This window comes from Eupeodes corollae, chromosome 1 (assembly GCF_945859685.1).
Source record: "Eupeodes corollae chromosome 1, idEupCoro1.1, whole genome shotgun sequence".
NCBI classification, from domain to species: domain Eukaryota; kingdom Metazoa; phylum Arthropoda; class Insecta; order Diptera; family Syrphidae; genus Eupeodes; species Eupeodes corollae.
This window is the reverse complement of record NC_079147.1, coordinates 138986713-139008685: the sequence shown is the minus strand read 5'-3', so window position 1 is coordinate 139008685 and position 21973 is coordinate 138986713. Positions and strand designations below refer to the sequence as shown.

General features: G+C 31.3%; 2 protein-coding genes across 2 annotated transcripts; one reads left to right on the top strand and one right to left on the bottom strand.

Moving 5' to 3' along the window:
* Window positions 1–5860: 5860 nt before the first annotated feature.
* Window positions 5861–7066, bottom strand: LOC129939364 (protein takeout-like). The gene is made up of 5 exons (XM_056047349.1): window positions 6908–7066; window positions 6739–6822; window positions 6523–6673; window positions 6313–6452; window positions 5861–6236 (listed from the first exon to the last, which is right to left on the bottom strand). The coding sequence occupies exons 1-5, from the start codon at window positions 6978–6980 to the stop codon at window positions 5932–5934; spliced, it is 753 nt and encodes a 250-aa protein (XP_055903324.1). The 5' UTR covers window positions 6981–7066; the 3' UTR covers window positions 5861–5931.
* A 10738-nt stretch (window positions 7067–17804) lies between these two features.
* Window positions 17805–19831, top strand: LOC129941941 (golgin-84). Its single transcript, XM_056050721.1, has 3 exons — window positions 17805–19259; window positions 19318–19393; window positions 19469–19831. Exons 1-3 carry the CDS (start codon window positions 17922–17924, stop codon window positions 19681–19683), a joined length of 1629 nt encoding a protein of 542 aa, XP_055906696.1. The 5' UTR covers window positions 17805–17921; the 3' UTR covers window positions 19684–19831.
* Window positions 19832–21973: the final 2142 nt, after the last annotated feature.

The window sequence follows — 21973 nt, the reverse complement described above, 5'->3', positions numbered from 1 at the left end:
TTTTGTCCCCATCTCATGTCGGCTTTCTCTTATTTCTCTTTTTTAATGTGTTATACATGTTTTTTGTTGCTGTTTTTGAGAGGCCAACATCGTCAACTTCATCTTTTGAATCTTCAAATAGGTATTGTATTTCATATGACACCATTTTAACTTTTTTTTTCAGAAAAACGCGCAAGCAGCCACAAACTTTAAAATGCCGAAACCAAGTGTCAAAGCTTCACCAACAGTTCCCGTACATTTTGCACGTGAATTGCCCGTGAACGAAAACTCTCCACTTTATTCTCCACTCAGTTTCACGAGCACGTTCACGGGTGAACCAAAAACCGAAATTTGTATGGGTTCACGAGATGGTTCACAAGTATGTACTAGGCTTTAAAATAAACAATGTGATTGACTCTTCTTGCTTTTGCCCGATAAGGTTTTATCACAACATTTCCCACCGCTTCAACGTCCATCTCATTTTTCAACATGGGATAATTGTCTTTTACGGAATAGATGATGAACGTCAACGAATACAACATACATATAAAGTTTGAATCCCCATTAATGGGTTTTCGAGGGCATTTTTGTTTACACATATGCTCATCAATAGAGAGTAGCTGATCTATGAGTACACCTTTCGTTGAGGTGGTCTATCACTGGACGTAGCTTACGGAGCCTTTCATATTTGGAGTCGTTTACAGACCTGTGTTTGTCGTTGTCTATAAAATGCAGAATTTGTCTTATTTTTTTTTAATCTATTCATCGTCAATGGTCCTAGTTTCTTTTATGTCTTGAAATCCACGTTTTTTACTCAAAATTGTACTTGAGCAATTTACAAGCTGTCACGCAATCAAGAGGATCAGGTTGCTCCTGAACCGAAAATCTATTTGTTTTTGTACCTATTTCATCAATAAAATCAGACGTAAAAAATAAAAATAAAACTGAAACGGAGTTTCGAGTTCCATTTTTTGTGATGGGAAGTCATTGCAAGCGTGTGGCAGTAATTTCATTTGCATATTCAGCTGCGCACTCTCCAACTCTCCACTTTAAAAGAACATCTACGTCATCGTCATCCTCTGACAAATACTTATTTTTTATTTCCCTCAAATATTCTACGAAATCTCTATCACTATTTGAAAGTATTTTTCGTGCCATTCTATAAAAAAAGAAAACATTCACACTTGTGCCTAAAAAACTCTAGTTCAAAATAAGTCCATACTACATGAAGTATAGTTTTTGATACAGCCACTAAAACACTTGTTTTTCATTTGAAAAATCAAAAACAAAACAAAACCACCATGAATTTACATTATCAAAATACTAAACTTTTTTAATTTAATTTTGTAAACAAATTATTTACACAAAATTAACGATAACGAATGATAACGGATCGATCATGATTTGTTTTTTATTTTTTTAGTCTAGAAATATTTATTCTCTCTTAAAGAAAAATCCGATTGTTGTTGATTTGAACAAAAACACTTTTAAGCAGTATTAACATGAGCGCGACAAACGAATTACAAATTTGAGTTTATATACGTTTGAAGACATATTTCCACACAAATTCTTAACAAAGTCATATAGCAATATAGTTTCTATTTGATTTATGAAGCATACTTTTACTTTTTAATATCATATAAACGGTGATTTTTTAAGAGTTTGAGAACTTAAAAAAAAAAACGCATAAAATTTGCAAAATCTCATCGATTCTTTATTTGAAACGTTAGATTGGTCCATGACATTTACTTTTTGAAGATAATTTCATTTAAATGTTGACCGCGGCTGCGTCTTAGGTGGTCCATTCGGGTAACTTTTTCGAGCATTTCGGCCGGAATAGCCCGAATTTCTTCGGAAATGTTGTCTTCCAAAGCTGGAATAGTTGCTGGCTTATTTGTGTAGACTTTAGACTTGACGTAACCCCACAAAAAATAGTCTTAAGGCGTCAAATCGCATGATCTTGGTGGCCAACTTACCGGTCCATTCCTTGAGATGAATTGTTCTCCGAAGTTTTCCCTCAAAATGGCCATAGAATCGCGAGCTGTGTGGCATGTAGCGCCATCTTGTTGAAACCACATGTCAACCAAGTTCAGTTCTTCCATTTTTGGCAACAAAAAGTTTGTTAGCATTGAACGATAGCGATCGCCATTCACCGTAACGTTGCGTCCAACAGCATCTTTGAAAAAATACGGTGCACCAAACAGTGCATTTTTCGGGATGCATGGGCAGTTCTTGAACGGCTTCTGGTTGCTCTTCACTCCAAATGCGGCAATTTTGTTTATTTACGTAGCCATTCAACCAGAAATGAGCCTCATCGCTGAACAAAATTTGTCGATAAAAAAGCGGATTTTCTGCCAACTTTTCTAGGGCCCATTCACTGAAAATTCGACGTTGTGGCAGATCGTTCGGCTTCAGTTCTGGCACGAGCTGTATTTTATACGGTTTTACACCAAGATCTTTGCGTAAAATCTTCCATGTGGTCGAATAACACAAACCCAATTGCTGCGAACGGCGACGAATCGACATTTCACGGTCTTCAGCAACACTCTCAGAAACAGACGCAATATTCTCTTCTGTACGCACTGTACGCATTCGTGTGGTTGGTTTAATGTCCAATAAAGTAAACTGAGTGCGAAACTTTGTCACAATCGCATTAATTGTTTGCTCACTTGGTCGATTATGTAGACCATAAATCGGACGTAAAGCGCGAAACACATTTCGAACCGAACACTGATTTTGGTAATAAAATTCAATGATTTGCAAAGTTGCTCGTTAGTAAGTCTATTCATGATGAAATGTCAAAGCATACTGAGCATCTTTCGCTTTGACACCATGTCTGAAACCATGCGTGGTCTGTCAAATACTAATGCATGAAAATCCTAACCTAAAAAAAATCACCCTTTATTAATAAATTTAAGAAAACAAATTTATTCGTCGCGAAAAAAGTTTTAGTTGATACGAAATGTCAAACTTTATTCGCGTTCCAAATTATCCACACTCGCAACGAATAAAATAATCGCGCGTACTTAACCTAAAAAATCATTCTTCTTCTCCTTCCATTTTCTGATATGCATTTAATGGATGCACATGACATCTTTTTCTTGTTTAGTTTATTAACAAGGACACCAATAACTTTTTAAACAAATATGGCTTCGACCGAATTTTCTCAATCCTTTGTTTTCAAAACTAAAAACAATAATGATAAACACACAAAAAAAACAACTGTCAAATTCAAACTTCATTCACAACGAATTAAAAACTCTAATGTGAAAGAAATGTCAAAATAGATGAATATTCGTTCATTTGTTGGTCGTTGGTCGTGCTCATGTGAATAGTGCTTTAGAGCGACATAAAGTTATGGTATCATTTTTGATACAAGGTGCACTTAAGGGTTAAGTTCCTTTTTTATTTTCTTTAAAGCCTATAGCTCTGTGATCATTTCATTAAAGTGTATGAAATGTTTAATTAATTGATGTTAAGTAGCCTTTAAACTTTTAGACTGTTAACTAAGCAGCCAAGCCAGAGACTTTTTCACTGACGGATTTTATCTTAATTGTTTATGATTTTAAAAGCGGTTTTTCTTCAGTCATCATTCAAATCATAATATTGCTCAAGTGTTCGAGCTTTACAAATCTTTCCATCCTTTTTTGGGTTAAAAATATTTACTTTTTTTATATTATTAAGTGCTTTTGTTATAAGATATATTGTACATCTTGTTTAAACTCATTTAAAAAAAGAGAGAACTGCGTCTAATTATCACGAAAACACCGGTTTTATAAAAATGTTTTAAAATTTTGCCTAATAATTCTTAACCATCAACAGTTTGTCGGCCACAGTTCTTTTTATATTATTAACTTCCCATAGGAAGTTATTGTAATGGGTCCGATTTGTCAAATTGAAAATTTTGACATTTCTCGACGTTTCAAGGTCCCTAGAGTCGAAATAAAAGATTTTTAGAAAGATGTCTGTGCGTGCGTGTGTACGTACGTTTGTACGTCCGTACGTCCGTACGTCCGTATGTCCGTACGTCCGTACGTCCGTACGTCCGTACGTTCGCGACGTTTGTTTCGTCGTCCATAGCTCAAGAACCAGAAGAGATATCGACTTCAAATAAATTTTGTTATACAGATAATAAGGCAGAAAGATGCAGAAAGGGCTCTCAAGAAAATTGCGTGGGTGGTTTTTTTACCATAGCAGTTTGAAAAAAAGGTGAAAATTTTGGTTAACCCTAAATATCTTACGAACCAAAAACACTAGAGACTTGAATTAAATTTTATATGATATACTGTAACGTGATACAAAACAGGTATATTTTTTGAAAAAAACCAATATAACGGTTTTTTTTATGAATCAAAAAAACTAAAAAAAAAAATTTGTAACCTCCAAAATTTTACGACTGAAATATGATTTCATCTCTAAAACAGTTTTGTGCAACGACAAATAATGTTTTTGACACCTGATAAAATTTTGAGAAAAATCTAATTGACAGTTTTTTTACAAAAAATAAAAAGATAAAAAAAAAATGTATAAAAGTTGGTAAAAATTGATTTTCGACTCAAATATCTTTTCAAAACTTGGAGATATTGGCTTTAATTTACTTTTATCTTTCAAAACATCTTGTTGTCAACATTCAGTTAAAGTTTGAAAAAAATCTATTTCACAGTTTTTGTACAAAAAATTAAAAACCAAAAAAAAAATAACAAAAGTTCGTAAAAAATGATTTTCGACTCAAATATCTTTTAAAAGCTTTGAAATAATAGGTTTTAAATAATTGTTTCTAATAAGAAATATTGTTTTCAACATTATGACAAATTTTGAGAAAAATCTAATTGACAGTTTTTTTTTTAAAAATAAAAACCTAGAAAAAAATTTATAAAAGTTGGTAAAAATTGATTTTCAACTCAAATATCTTTTCAAAACTTTGAGATATTGGCTTTAATTTACTTTTATCTTTCAAAACATCTTGTTGTCAACATTCAGTTAAAGTTTGAAAAAAAATCGATTTGACAGTTTTTGTACAAAAAATTAAAAACCGAAAAAAAAAATTAACAAAAGTTCGTAAAAAATGATTGTCGACTCAAATATCTTTTAAAAGCTTTGAAATAATAGGTTTTAACTAATTTTTTCTTATAAGAAATATTGTTTTCAACATTAGGACAAATTTTGAGAAAAATCTAATTGACAGTTTTTTACAAAAAATAAAAACCTAGACAAAAATTTATAAAAGTTGGTAAAAATTGATTTTCAACTCAAATATCTTTTCAAAACTTTGAGATATTGGCTTTAATTTACTCTTATCTTTCAAAACATCTTGTTGTCAACATTCAGTTAAAGTTTGAAAAAAATCGATTTGACAGTTTTTGTACAAAAAATTAAAAACCGAAAAAAAATTAACAAAAGTTCGTAAAAATTGATTTTCGACTCAAATATCTCTTCAAAAATTTTAAATATTGGCTTCAAACTAATTTTATCTTATAAAAAATATTGTTTTCAACATTTGGTAAAATTTTTAAAAAATTCGAATAGACAGTTTTTTTACAAAAAATAAAACTCTAAAAAATAACAATACCTACTAAAACTTGGTAAAAATTTACTTTCGGCGCAAATAGCTTTTCAAAAATTAAAAAAAATTGCCTTCAAACTTATTTTATTTCACGGAAAATATTGTTTTCAATATTCAGTTATTTGTATATAAAAATCCAAAAGTCCGTTTTTTCATTAAAAAAGTCTACAAAAAATAGTACGCAAATTTGGTAAAAATTGGTACGAGTACATATAGACAAACTTTGAAGCAAGACAAATCGACAGACGGGATGGGAAGTTATCAGTGTGGGTCGCATCCCAGCCTCTTTTTTAGAATTGAAATTGAAGAACAAACAACTTATTTTCACTTACTAAAAATTACATACGTTTTATTATATTTGTTTCAAAACTGAAAGCGAAACTTTTTAACTATGCTTCAGACATAAGTTCATCATAAGGAAAATTTTTCAAAATATCGTTTATAACTTTTTTAAATACAGAAGCAAATGCACTGGTCATAGTTTTTCGGACTTCACCAAAAATGTCTTTCCAATTTTCATTCAAAAACAAATTTGTACTATCACCCAAATTCTTGTCACCATTGTAAAGATTTTTAAAATCAAAATGCAATCGTGTTGTTTCAACATCCAATTTAAGTTTTTTCACATGCATGTAAGTTTTACCATTTTTCACCAATGGCTCGGCATTAAGTTGCATAATTAATTTGACATTATCTACATGAAAGTAAAATAAATAAAAAACACAATTATTAACAGAGGAACTCACTACTCAGTCTTTTTGTGGACTCACCCATTGTTAAATTACTTTTGCCCGAACCAGTAATAGGAAGGATTAAAACTTTTCCTGAAATTGTATAGTCACTTAAGAGAGTCATTGATTTAGATGATATGACCATCTCGTGAGGTTGACTAATGTCCTTTCCGAATCCTCTGTAAAGTAATTATAAAAAATATTATGTGAATAAAAAGAAGTCAACTATAAACTTATTAACATTATTACTTAATTTGAGTTGCTTTAGCTCCTTTGAAGCCATAGAGATCGCTATTTTTAAATGACAAATCAATAAAAACCGGACTCTCTTTGCCTTGTTTTACTCTTATTTCGGAAATCTTTAATGGATTCAAACTGACAATATTTAGTGGTTCATAGCCTGAAATTTGATAAAAATCTTAATTATTTGCATGTCCGTTTTGAATTCATAATTTAACTATTTACCATCTGTTTTTTCAGCAAGCAAAAAGTTCAGTAATTTTTTGATGCATCCAACATTTCCGTAAGGACATGGTTTCGGATCGTTAGCTGAAAATCGAAATTAAAAATATATAAAATTTACTAAGGCTTGAATTTGTTTTCTTTATAAATAGGATACGAAAATTATCCTTACGAAATTTTCCTTCGGAAAAAGATATGTAAATGAAACAAAACACAATGCAAATAAATCCAATTTTACGGAACATCTTTGAATTTTATTTATTAAACTGATAGGTGTCAAGTTTATCTTGCAATAAACTGAACTATATTGTGGATGTGGAAAAATAAATGTTCATATTTATAAATTTTCTTTAGTGAGAATAATTGTGTTCTATCGATTGCATTCAGAGAACTACTTCGGATTCCGCAAATAGAGGTCAAGCTCCAGCATGAGCCGGCAATGCAACAGTGATTTTCTCAGGAGCGCTAATCATTAAAAAGTTACATAGGCGAAACTAAAGACGCTTAAAAGTCTGAACAAACAGAATTTACAATGTTTACTTCTCAGTACACATACCGTTTATTTCACATGGGTTTTTAATAATGTCGGTGCCATTTTTATTGTTAATAAAACAAATTTTAAATAGTTATTTTATGCAGTTTAAATCCAGCCATGCAGAATATATTTTTTAATATAAACTCAGTTAGTATCGAATTACTTGCATTTTTACAAACTTCCCTTTCAGTAAACAAAAAATCAGGTTTAAAATAACAATATATGTTCATATTATAACGATGCGAATTTTGAGCTGTTGCACGTGAAACGGTGATAAATACCGGATTTAAACAACTTTTATAACTATTTCTGCGTAAAACAAATAAAAAATTAATGATAAATAAAAAAATTATAGACAGTTTATTTAATTCACGGCTTCAATGTCAATGTTAGCTTTAATAAAGCTGTGATCTTTTTTTCATCATAAAATAACTCGGATAGCATTAAATATTATATTTATATGACGAATATGTATATGAACATTAAACATACATATGTAGGTATATGTATTTGTTTTTAAGCAATAAAATCTTTACTTATTACTTAATTAAAAATGTGGATTAATAAAAATTTAAATACTTTTGAACATTGTTTAAGGTTACTTCGTCATATATTGCCCGTAAAAAACTTGAACCAAGAGTATGGGGTCGATGTCGTAGGATTTGACGATAAGTTTTTCTCTGCTTGTAATTTTCCGACAACAACATATCATGCATCTAAACAAAAGCAAAATCAAAGTTCACACCCTTAGAATATAAGTGACTTAACTCAGAATTCACATAGCTTCGCAATAAAATATGCTTAAAATGGGATCTCCGAAGCCTTGTGGTGAAAAAGATACCAAAATATGTGTAAGAAAGGGACATTATTTAAAAGGACATCACTTTAGTTGATCGCACTATTCACCTATGTATCGTATTTGAATACATTCCTGATAACTCCTTCCCCAGATAACTCACATATTAGAAAATATTTATGCGTAAGGAGTTATTTAATCGGTCTAATTTTCGAATTGAAATTTTTGACATTTCTCGCCGTTTCGAGGTCCCAAGAATCTAAATCAAAGATTTTAAGAGAGATATATATAATAAATTTTGATTTAAAGATAATAACATGGAAAGATGCAAAACGGGCGCACATGCAGCACAAACGATAAGGTCGATTGAGTTCCAACTTAGAAAGCTGATTCTCATTAGTCGTTTTTTGATTTTGATTAAGACTACAAAAACAATTTGTCATCATACAAATTTTGTGGTTTAATAAAGAAGATTCGTATTATCTAAAAGACCCTTCTAGAGCAATATAGGAGAACGATATGTACAAATAAATAATAATTAAAGCAATTTTAGAGCGAGGACACATTTATTTCTATTTTAAATTAATTTTCAAAGTTCAGTTTTTGACATAAAACACAAGAAAATATAGTCGATTTTGACATTTGTTCACTGTTTTTTGTTCAGTGTTACACTAGTTTTTTTTCAAATGCAAAATACACCTACCCCAAATCTTATACTGAGCCAAGCAAGGGTGTTGCATGCCCCTCTTACATACCTCGATGTTAGTACGACGCGCCGGCCGTACTACCAAATTCAAAAAAAGAGGCTGGGATGCAACCCACACTGATAACTTCCCATCTCTCCAATCAATTCGATTTTTCTCAAAATTTTATAAGATGTCAAAAATATTATTCTTCGTTGCACAAAATTGTTTTGGAGATGAAATCATATTTTAGTGGTAAAATTTTGGAGGTGGCGAATTTTTTTTTTCAGTTTTTTTGATTTATTAAAAAAACCGTTAAATGAATTATTTTCTAAAAATATATTTCTTGATATCACGTTACAATATATTATATAAAATTTAATTCAAGTCTCTAGCGTTTTTGGTTCGTAAGATATTTAGGGTTAACCAAAATGTTCAAATATTTTCAAACTGCTATGCTAAAAAAAACCACCCACGCAATTTTCTTAAGAGCCCCTTCTGCATCTTTCTGCCTTATTATCTGTATAACACAATTTATTTGAAATCGATATCTCTTCTGGTTCTTGGGCTATGGACGATGAACGTACGTACACACGCACGCACAGACATCTTTCTAAAAATCTTTTATTTCGACTCTAGGGACAAATCGGACCCATTACAATAACTTCCTATGGGAAGTTAAAAATATTTTACGCTCAAAAAACAAAGTACAGAAAATGTAAGTCCGAAAAAAAAATATTTGTTTTATGACTTAACGGTTGTTCTCTAGACTTAAAATTAAAAATGTGTTCTACAAGAGTAACTCTTGTCACGAAAAAGTGCTTTCGCAAATAAGCCGTTCGGATTCGGCATATAAACTGTAGGTCCCCTTTATTCCTGACAACATTACTTGCACACAGGATTGGCTGAGAGTTGTAAGTCACTAGGCTCTAGTTCTTAACGGGCTGTTGCGCCACCCAATTTATTTTATTTATTTATCTTATGTTGACAACAAAATTAAGCACAGAATGGACATCGAGAATTAGGAATCAATTTAAAAAAAAAAATAATTTGTATACAAATTTGACTGAATGTCTAAAACTATATTTTCTATGCGATGAAATTACTTTGAAGCCAATATGTTGAATTCTTGAAAAGATGTTTGATTCAAAAATCAATGTTTACCAACCTTTAGTATTTTTTTAGTTTATTTTTTGTAAGAAAAACGGTCAATTCGATTTTTCTCAAAATTTTACCAGATGTCAAAAACGTTATTCTCGTTGCATACAAATATTTTGGAAATAAAATAATTGTTTGTTCATAAAATATTAGAGGTGATAATTAGTCTGTTTGTCAAAAGAAAGTCAAAAATTTCGATTCGACAAATTGTACCGATTTCAAAATTTCCTATGGGAATAAAAAAAATGCACTAACAAAATTTAGTGTCAAATTATTTTTGTATAATATAAATTATAGGTTTCCAATTTTAGTCTTATCGTGGGGTTTCCTATTTTAAGCTTGCAATCAAATCAGCATTGCATTTCTATTCTTCCTTTGAATTTTGAATAGAGAATTCTTGAAAATCAAATAATTAAAATTCTATTCTCAGTTTTCCCACAGCAAAAGTGAGAAATTCGTATGAGATATGTTGTTTATATTTCTGGGAATACAGAAATCTCTGAGATCTAAGAAATATAAACTGGCAAATTGTGTTATGTTAATTGTATAAAATATATATTATAACGTGATACCAAACTAACATATTTTTGGAAAAAAAGTTCAATTAACGGATTTTTTTATAAATCAAAAAAACTGAACAAAAATTGTCACCTCGAAAATTTGACGAATAAAAATGATTTCATCTCCAAAACAATTTTGTACAACGAAGAATGATGTTTTTGACATCTGATAAAATTTTGAGAAAAATCTAATTGAATATTTTTTTTTATATAAATAAAAATCTAAAAAAAACATTACTCAGAGTTATTAAAAATTGAATTTCGAATTTTCAAAAACTTGAGATTATGGCTTTGACCTTATTTTATCTTATAAGAAATATTATTTTCAACATTCTGTACTATATAAAAAAAAAAATCGAGTTGACAGTTTTTTTTACAAAAAATAAAAACTTAAAAGAAAATTTAACAAAAGTTGGTGAAAATGGATTTTCGACTCATATAATCTTTTCGAAACTTTGAGACATTGGCTTTAATTTACTTTTATCTATTAATAAATATTGTTTTCAACATTCAGTCAAATTTTGAGAAAAATCGAATTGACAGTTTTTTTACAAAAAATAAAAACTTAAACATATTGAACAAAATTTGGTAAAAATTGATTTTCGACAGAAATATCTTTTCAAAGATTTGAGATTATGGCTTCCAGTTTATTTTAGCTTATAAGAAACATTATTTTCAACATTCGGTAAAATTTTGAGAAAAATCGAATTGACAGTTTTTTTTATAGGTGATAAATCGGATGACCTTGGTGGCCAGGTAATGTCTCCTCGTAAAGAAAGAAGATGCCCTTGAAACATCTCTCTCAAAATGGTTAGTAAACGACGTGAAGTATGTGCTCACAAACAGCTCTTCGAGTTTCAAAATCTCTCTAACTTAATTCTTGTGCGATCATCATTTTGTAGGGATGCATATGAAGATGTGTGTGCAAAATTCGTCTTACATTCCTATCAGACAACCCAAGAGCAGCAGTATGTTTAAGTGCTGAACGCTTCGGAGATTGATGGATAGACGCACTTACAAGTGCCACATTATTCGGCGTTGTTTCGGCTTAAAGGTCGGCCGGACGATTTTCTCTTTAGCGCAGAACCCGTTGGTCTAAAGTTTGATAACTAAACTCGAATTGTTTTTCTATCCGGAACAGGATCAATCCGTCGTCCAAGTTGAAATCGAATGCGAAATGCTCGCTGAGTAGTAATCGCAGAACCACCATTAAGGATACATCCCTCTACGACAAATGCGCCATGCTCACCGTGCCACGATATTATGATTACTAAAAACGGCAAGTAGACCTCTATCTATCTGTAACCGAAAAACCATTTTATCTATAAATAGCTTTAAATATAAACGTCTAAAAATGCGGGAGTTTTTTTTTGCCGGACCCTGTATTATGATCTTAAAAAAAAGAGGCTGGGATGCGATTTGTCTTGCTTAAATGGTTTGCAGACTTTCGTGTTTTGTTAAAAAGTTGTCAGTTGAATTATTCTTAGGTACAAATTTAAAAATTACCAACAATATTTTGAATATGATGAAATAGTTTGATTTCAAAATCTATTTCTATTTTTTGTATAATATAAATTATAGGTTTCCAATTTAAGTCTTATCGTGGGGTTTCCTATTTTAAGCTTGCAATCAAATCAGCATTGCATTTCTATTCTTCCTTTGAATTTTGAATAGAGAATTCTTGAAAATCAAATAATTAAAATTCTATTCTCAGTTTTCCCACAGCAAAAGTGAGAAATTCGAATGAGATATTCTGTTTATATTTCTGGGAATACAGAAATCTCTGAGATCTAAGAAATATAAACTGGCAAATTGTGTTATGTTAATTGTATAAAACATATATTATAACGTGATACCAAACTAACATATTTTTGGAAAAAAAGTTCAATTAACGGATTTTTTTATAAATCAAAAAAACTGAACAAAAATTGTCACCTCGAAAATTTGACGAATAAAAATGATTTCATCTCCAAAACAATTTTGTACAACGAAGAATGATGTTTTTGACATCTGATAAAATTTTGAGAAAAATCTAATTGAATATTTTTTTTATATAAATAAAAATCTAAAAAAAACATTACTCAGAGTTATTAAAAATTGAATTTCGAATTTTCAAAAACTTGAGATTATGGCTTTAACCTTATTTTATCTTATAAGAAATATTATTTTCAACATTCTGTACTATATAAAAAAAAAATCGAGTTGACAGTTTTTTTTACAAAAAATAAAAACTTAAAAGAAAATTTAACAAAAGTTGGTGAAAATGGATTTTCGACTCATATAATCTTTTCGAAACTTTGAGACATTGGCTTTAATTTACTTTTATCTATTAATAAATATTGTTTTCAACATTCAGTCAAATTTTGAGAAAAATCGAATTGACAGTTTTTTTACAAAAAATAAAAACTTAAACATATTGAACAAAATTTGGTAAAAATTGATTTTCGACAGAAATATCTTTTCAAAGATTTGAGATTATGGCTTCCAGTTTATTTTAGCTTATAAGAAACATTATTTTCAACATTCGGTAAAATTTTGAGAAAAATCGAATTGACAGTTTTTTTTATAGGTGATAAATCGGATGACCTTGGTGGCCAGGTAATGTCTCCTCGTAAAGAAAGAAGATGCCCTTGAAACATCTCTCTCAAAATGGTTAGTAAACGACGTGAAGTATGTGCTCACAAACAGCTCTTCGAGTTTCAAAATCTCTCTAACTTAATTCTTGTGCGATCATCATTTTGTAGGGATGCATATGAAGATGTGTGTGCAAAATTCGTCTTACATTCCTATCAGACAACCCAAGAGCAGCAGTATGTTTAAGTGCTGAACGCTTCGGAGATTGATGGATAGACGCACTTACAAGTGCCACATTATTCGGCGTTGTTTCGGCTTAAAGGTCGGCCGGACGATTTTCTCTTTAGCGCAGAACCCGTTGGTCTAAAGTTTGATAACTAAACTCGAATTGTTTTTCTATCCGGAACAGGATCAATCCGTCGTCCAAGTTGAAATCGAATGCGAAATGCTCGCTGAGTAGTAATCGCAGAACCACCATTAAGGATACATCCCTCTACGACAAATGCGCCATGCTCACCGTGCCACGATATTATGATTACTAAAAACGGCAAGTAGACCTCTATCTATCTGTAACCGAAAAACCATTTTATCTATAAATAGCTTTAAATATAAACGTCTAAAAATGCGGGAGTTTTTTTTTGCCGGACCCTGTATTATGATCTTAAAAAAAAGAGGCTGGGATGCGATTTGTCTTGCTTAAATGGTTTGCAGACTTTCGTGTTTTGTTAAAAAGTTGTCAGTTGAATTATTCTTAGGTACAAATTTAAAAATTACCAACAATATTTTGAATATGATGAAATAGTTTGATTTCAAAATCTATTTCCGTCAACGACATTTTTTAGTCGAAAACCAATTTTAGTAGCACTACCGTACTATTTTTTGTAGATTTAAGTTTTATGAAAAAACTGACTGTTGGATTTATATAAAAAAAATTACGGAATGTAGGAAACAATATTCTTAAAGGAAATTAGTTTGAAGGCAATATTTTTTTTTAATTTTTAAAAAGATATTTGAGTAGAAAGTTTTTTCTTAAGTTTTAATATTTAAAAAAAATATATAAATTCGATTTTCCTTAAAATTTGACCACGTGTCAAGAACGTTATTCTTCGTTGCATACAATTATTTCGGAGAAATACACATTTTTTATTCGTGAAATATTCGAGGTGACAGTTTTTTGTGTAACTTTTGTTGATATAATTTTATATGTAAAACTACATTAAAGTTGTTAGCGTTATTAATTTGTGAGTTTTTTTGATTTAACCAATTTTTTTTTAATTGCTGCGGTTAGGAAAACACCCACTCAATTTTTTTTAGAGTCCTTTCTGTATCTTTCTGTATTATTTGTATAACAAAATTTATTTGAAGTCTATACCTCTACTGGTACAGACGAACGAATGTACGCACACAAGCACGCACAGAAATTTCATTAAAAATCGTTTATTTAGACTCTAGAAGCCTTGAAACGTCGAGACATGTCAACATTTTCAATTCTACAAATCGGATCGCTTACAATAACTTCCTACGGGAAGTTAAAAACCGTTGCGGACAAAAATTATGTTGGTCCTTTTTTGGTACGATTGGTCATTTTTATTGTCAGCTTTGGTAATGCAATTTTTTTTTAATTGGCAACTGTGGATGGATCTACTTCGAGACCTCGTGAGTATTCTGGCCCGATTGGTAAGGCACTAACTAATTTTCAAAAGAACGATGTTCTTCAGTTTTCGCTTCTTGTCGGAAATGAACCTGATATTGACCAACAAATCTCAGATAAATTGAGAATAGAACAAAAATATATCTTTCAAATGTGTTAAGCCATTAAATCAGCGACTAATAAAATACAAAGACTTTGTGTGGGTTCCAGTAGTTCATCTGAGTTCACTGAGTGCTTGTGCAATACATAGTGAAAGTGTAAGCACCTGTTTGTTTTTTTGTTATAAACAAACCGTTATTGATAGATGGAGCGAATCAAATATTTGAATTAATATTGTCTCAAGATGGTTGCCGCAAAATTTGAAATTAATCATCGATACTGTCATTGGAAGAAATGCTTTTTATGCGACTGAATTAACTTCACCACCTGTTTTACAAGATTTGTCAAATGAAAAGCTTTCATTTTTACTAAAACAAGAAGAATTCAAAATTCTGGATTTCCCATATCATACACAAAGTGTCGCAAGGTGCAAAGAACCTGTGATTGAAGCAAGCCAATCCGTCATAGAAGAAAAATCAAGAGATAGACTCATAAGGAATAAATTGGAAATCAGGATCAAAAGCGAATTTAAAATGTAATATTATTTGTTTTCAAGCGTTTTCCAGCGTTTCCAATATTTGGATTAAACTTTGTATGTATATTTTTTTTAAGAAAATACTATTTTATTTTTAAATTCACCCAAAAATTTAATTTTATGAATAAAATAATGAAATAAAATAAAAATAATAATGCTAGTTTTTTTTTTAAGATTTTCAAACGTCGGTAAAGGCTCAAAAATTATCTCCAATTCGAAAAGAAAGTACATACTCAGAATCTACTCGTCAATACCAACTCTTCATATCCCTTTCGATGAAAAATTTGAGAATTTTTTTCCCATGGAACGACGCACGAGGAGCCGTATTAAACATGTTTCAAATATTAACCACAACTAACATTTATAAACTGAAATTTAATACAAATTTAAAATGGAAGTTTTATATTTTGAGCTAATTTAAAATAAAACAGTTGTGTTGTTTATTCTATAATCGTTCTCTGGGAGGCTGGGGAACCTGGTTTCTATCTAGGTTTATTTAAAAACAACAAGAAAAATTCGTATTATAGTGAATAGGTGATTATGAGTTCATATTAACCGAGTCTTACTATCAAAAATAATCCATATGGGTTATCTTTTAATACATAATACAATAACAATTTGTAATCCTGGTATCTATCTGAGTCAATTTCTGTAACCAAAAATTGTTTTCATTATGACATATAGATGGCAATATGTTGTGTTTAAAATGGTAATGTAGTGTGAACTGTACTTGACAAAAAAAGAGACAAATAATTTTTAAAAAATAAACAAAAATAACAAAAAAAATAGATACATAGCTGAGTTAATGTTCTATGTCTTGTAACTACATCGTTTTATTTTCACATGATAACCTATATGGGTCATTGACTATAATAAACTAAAGTACCACACGTCGTTTCTTTGCCTAGATTTTTGCGACATCTCGAAAACAACTGATAATGCTATGTAAGGAGTGGTTGAAGATGATGATATAATTTGTTAAGATTTTGTTCAATTTGATTAAAATATAAACAAGTTGTAGGAATAAATCGTCTAGGATCTTTCTTTTAAGCAATGTTTAATCTGTTGAAAATTCAACAAAACAAAGTATGTATAGAGGATTTATTTATATTTATAGTTCTATCGTTTAAGGATAGTTTTGAAGTTTTTTTTTTTAAATTACCACGTATAAAATCGTATACCATTTACACGGTTACTGTATTAATCCCACTCACTTTAAGGGCATATTTTACAAAATATAAAAGTTAAGTCAGAAGCTACTTGAAATCTTTTCAGAACTGAAAATACAATTCACAATAGTGCTTCACAATAACTAGGTAGGTCCAACTTGAATTTCATGTACCGTGTAACTAATAAAGTACCCAATAGCTCACACAGTTAAAAGTGATATAAGTAATATCCTGAAGAGCAACCAGCAACGATGTTCGTAATTTTCATTCATAACTGAATTCTTTTCAGAATGAAATCGATAAGTTTTTTGTACAACATAGTGAAGCCATCTTGAAATCGCGCATCATTTTTGTTTGAAGCGAGAATCTTTAAGCCATGTCTTCATGTCTGTAGATTAAAAAATTGTGAAGTTTTTTTTAAATAAAAATATCAATGGCTATGATATATTGAACCATTTTCAATTTGGTTATTAGTAAGCCTAAACAATAATAGCAAACAAAATAAATTAGGTAGAAAATTATTAGTTCTATTTTCTAACGTGATATGTGTTGTCAAAATCATAGGAAAAAAACACAAGTTTATGAAACATGGATGCAAATGTCAGGTCACCAAACTTTCATATAACTTATTGTAGTAGCTTTTTCAAGAGATTTTCAGATTTTCAAAATAGCTGACGTAAAACTATATATCCACTAGTCACAACATTTTCAGTAAACGCAATTTAAATATTCGGAGAGCATTATTAATGTAAAGTATTATGCCCACGGAATGAAAGCTTAGTAAGCTCGTGAAATAAAAGTAGAAATACGTTTTTTTTTATAATATAATAATAATATTGCTTTTAATAGCTCTGTTTTGCTATCAAAAATAACGCAAAGGGGTTATCTTTCGACTCGAAAGTCTAAAAAATAGTTTCCGTTAAGAAAGATAGATGGCTCTTTTTTTTTTTTGAAGTGGTAAGGTAGTGTGAAATAAAAGTGGCAGCAAATATTTAAAAAATAAACAAAAATAAGGAAATAGAAACAGCTGTAGAAGAATTGTATGTCTTGTTTCTTTCAATTTTATGTGAGTAGTAAATTAGTAAAACTCAAATGATGTTTACCACAGATTTGATGTTTTCAATTAATTCCTTGCATTCATTCGGTCAGTCATAGATAAATGCACAATTTATTGTTCAGTTTATCGGCAAGCTAGTGTAGTGTAACCTTGTACAATTTTCTTTGAACGCAGCTTCAGAATTAGAAATATTTATTGACAGTTCCCAAGACAACAACTACTGACGTTTACTTTTTTTGCTACCTGTCAAGTGTCCAATTCAATTTGATTTCTCAATTGTTTGTCTGTGTCCCTGAACTTTGTGTTGTTTCGATAATTAATTATTTTTTGTATTATTCAGGAAATTCGCTTCCGATTCCATCACAAAATATGTCATGGATAACTGGTTTAGCTGATAAGGCTGAGAACATTTTAAACAAACTCGACCAAAATGCTGCAACAGCTCTTCAAACCCCAGCAAATTACTCAACAACAGATTTGTTGTCGTCGCCAACAATTATTGCCAACGTGAAAAATGATCCAATAGAAGTGGTAAGTAGGGCTTATCCTGTCAACTCGATGCAGCTAGTGAAATCTCTTTCGCCTAAACGAGCACCATCGACGCCAAAAGAAAGTCCAATCAAACAAGTTCTGGCCGTCGATACAATCGATTTCGCTGCCAATGCATCGAATCTCTCTTCAAGGCGCAGTTCACTAAGTTCCCAACCAGATTCGGTAACAATTGATATGTCCGTCGCATCCGAAAAGAACACTGCTCCACCTCAACCTAAGTCTTTGCCAGAGGTCCAAGAACTTGCCGCATTTAAGATAGCTCTAGCTGATATCTCCAACGAACGTGATGAACTTAAAGCCAAAGTCCTTGCACTAACAGATAGCAGTCAACAGGCTATGATGCAAAGTCGACTAAGAGAAATGGAAGTCCTTGTAAACCGTTTGACAAACGAAAGGGATCAAATTCAGAACGAACTTCACGACACCCTGAGCACTAATAAGGGCTACATGCATTCCATTTCCCAGCTTGAATCGAGCCTTGCAAAGATCCAGCAAGAATTTATTGATGTCACAAAGAAACTACAAATGCAAGTCAAAGAAACCGATCAACAGCGATTGGATTTGGTGGAATATCGCAAAAAGGCACAACTTGCTCTCCAAATGAAGGATCAATTGATAAACGAGTTAAAATCTCCAAGTGGCGAAGACAATCGCGAATCTTCTAAAAAATCCAATGAGCGAGTACTGCTCCTAGAAATAAGCACACTGAAACAGGAGAACAAGCAATTCCAGGAAGAAATCGACAATATTCGTCAGCAACTGGAAAATTCAAAGGCAAATCTCCATTCTATTTGTCGACAACACGAAGAGACAGTGGCGATGCTTCACACAAACGATGAAACACTAAGAAAAGATATTCGTTCTGAAAAAGAACAGAATCTTCAGCTAGAATCCGAGTTGAGGGTCTTGAATCAGGAATTGTTGGCCACTCGTAAGCAGATGGCTGCTCAAATGGAAAGCTATGCGGCAACTGTTCAAGAGAAGGACAAATTGTTGGAGAGAGTGAAGGCAAGCTATGCGGCTGCACAAGCAGATCCAACAACCTACGAAACCCGAATAAGGTCCCTAACCCAGACACTGGTCGAAAAACAAAACTCTGTCGAGGCCATGACAGCAGAGAGGAATGCGCTCCGATTTCAATTGGAAAAAGCTGAGGTTATCTTTTTATGTCCACAAACCTTAAATCGTTGGTTAACTTTCTTATGAATTTCAGAACCAGATAAGACTGTCAGCATTCAATCACTCGACAGAACGTAATGCTATGACTCTTGCCAATCACACGGATGATGGTTAGAAACTCTCATCTCATACGACTTCTTAACCACTCAACTGATTCGAATAATTTACTTTATTTGTAATTTCAGTAAAGGCACAGTTTCCAATTCTTATGCGAGAGAATCCATTCGATAATAGAGTAGCCAGAAGAGTGAAACGAGCTTATTCCACACTTGACTCAGCTGGAATTAGGTTGGGCGCATTTTTGAGAAGATATCCACTCATGCGGATAGCAGTTTTAATGTATGTTGGATTGTTACATTTGTGGGTTATGTTTGTTTTGCTATCGTCTACACCAACATAACGGTAAACGGGAAAAAGTTAATTAAGTTTAAGGTGATACCGCAATGATTATTGTCGTTGTTTGTGAGTTATTTATGTACATTATCTTTTATCAATACAAATATTCCAGTTTATATTAAAAAATCTTAAATCTCAAGAAATTGGTTTATTTTATGGTAAGATCCTCATATTGCTTGTGTGTGAAGTGAACCATTTCATGTCATGCTGCGCGAATTAAAAGTCTTGCAGTAATATCTTTGAGAAGTAATATCCACATCACAAATGAATCCTAGATGCGTTATTGCTTGGTAGCTACTATATTGCTAAAATTTGATAAACGAAAAAACTGATATAAATTTATTATAATGAGTTCTGATCTTTATTTAATATTCATTTCATTTTTGATTACAATTAAAAATTAGAGCAAGGAATAAGCGGTCAGAGGACTTATAGAAAATAAAAAATTAATAGATTGATAAAAGGTATAATAAACGGAACGGAACAATACTTTGCACATAATCTGATAAATTGTTTTTTTTTTTTCTTTTTAAAACTGCCCCTACGTTCTAAACGAAGGGAGATAGACCCCCAACCCTATACAAGATACCATTATCATTTTTTTGCACCTAAGTTATCATACTCTTGTCACACAATCTAACACAAAACCAAGCGGTTCAACAATTTCATAAATTGAAAAATATAAGGACAGAGGCTAAGCTAGAAAATGTGCTCTTTTCGAAATAGAACTTTTTTATTTTTGATATTAAAATTGTTTAGTATCAAACTGTCTTAGTTGCTGTCTGGTATCCTTTAAGCGAGATATTGCAAATTATCCATGGATGACACTTGCATCGAGAAGACTGAACATCTCGATATTCTCGGTATGTGTACCACCAACCACCTCTTGTGGAACGATCACATACGCGATGTAGCCAAAAATTCCGCAAGGTGTTTGGGTTTCCTTAAGCGATGCAAGAAGTTTTTCTCCCCTACTGATCTGACTGTTATCTACAAGACTTATATTTGTACGTCCAAAGCTTGATTATAATTTCCATTTCTGAGCTGGTGCGGCTGCAACTTATTTTTGCCTCTTGGAATGTATTGAACGAAGAGCATTTATATTCATTGGTGATAATACCATCATAGAATCATTTACGTCGCTGGATCATCATCGTAAAGTTTCTTGTCTTAGCCAGCTGCATTCCTCCCCTTAAACAGTTCTACCGTAATATCCACGCTTCTATAAATGCTCATCAGTCACTGTCAAGTACAGAGATTCGTTCTTTAGCCGTACTACGCGAATGTGGAATTCCTTACAACACTTTGTCTTTCCCAGCCATTCCAATATCTAGGAATTCAAAACCAATGTGCATCGACTCCTCCTTTCGACCCCTCTGTCCCTCCCCTAGTGCTCACAATGTGTCTTTACAGGGTAGTAATATCCCCGCTGGGGGTGCGCTGGTTATAAAAAAAAACACTTTTTTTAATTTTTTTACAATAAAGTTATATATTTTATAAATTCCTGAATAAAGTTATATGAAGGAAAAGTTTAATTTAAAATAAATCTTCAGGAATCCAATAAAAATTGGTCAGTTTTTAGAAGGTGCTCAGAAAGCGCGAAATAAAGGATTGGCAAACAATAGGTACCGTCATAAAAGAAAATGCTCACGGTCAGCTACATACGAAAATGATTGCTCGATTGCTGTTACAAACGGACGATTAGAACTTGAGCTTCTTGAACCTTTTACCAGCTGCACTATTGGAAAAATAAAAAAAAAGGTTTGTAGGAATGTTTCAAAATTGTATTGCCAACATTTGTTTGGATTCGATAATATTCGATATAAAATTCCCGTCCAGCAGAATTTTCAAATCTTTAAAAACATCTTATCACAATATATTTTTCAACCCATTTTTCCAAACATAAGTTATTTGAAATATGGCATTGTTCCAATTTTTCTTTTCTCCCAGATTAGTTTCTTTTAAAACTTTTGATTAATTAATATATATTGCTTTCCAAACAAACTAAAAATAGTATTTACAGTTCTCAAAAGATTTTTGATTTCAAATGTGGATTTTTTTTATTCAAAAACATAACAATAAAATGTATGTACATATATCTTCTTAATTTAATAGTTAAAATTATTATTACAACTCTATTCGATTTTATATTAAAGCATTCTTGGTTTTCGAAATTACACAGAAAATCTTGAATTTAAAGGGTCGTAAAAGAGATCATTGAAATGTCTTTGCATTTGGTTTTTTTTTTTTAAATATTCTTCAAGAAGTCAAGAAAGTTTTCAATATTGAAAATA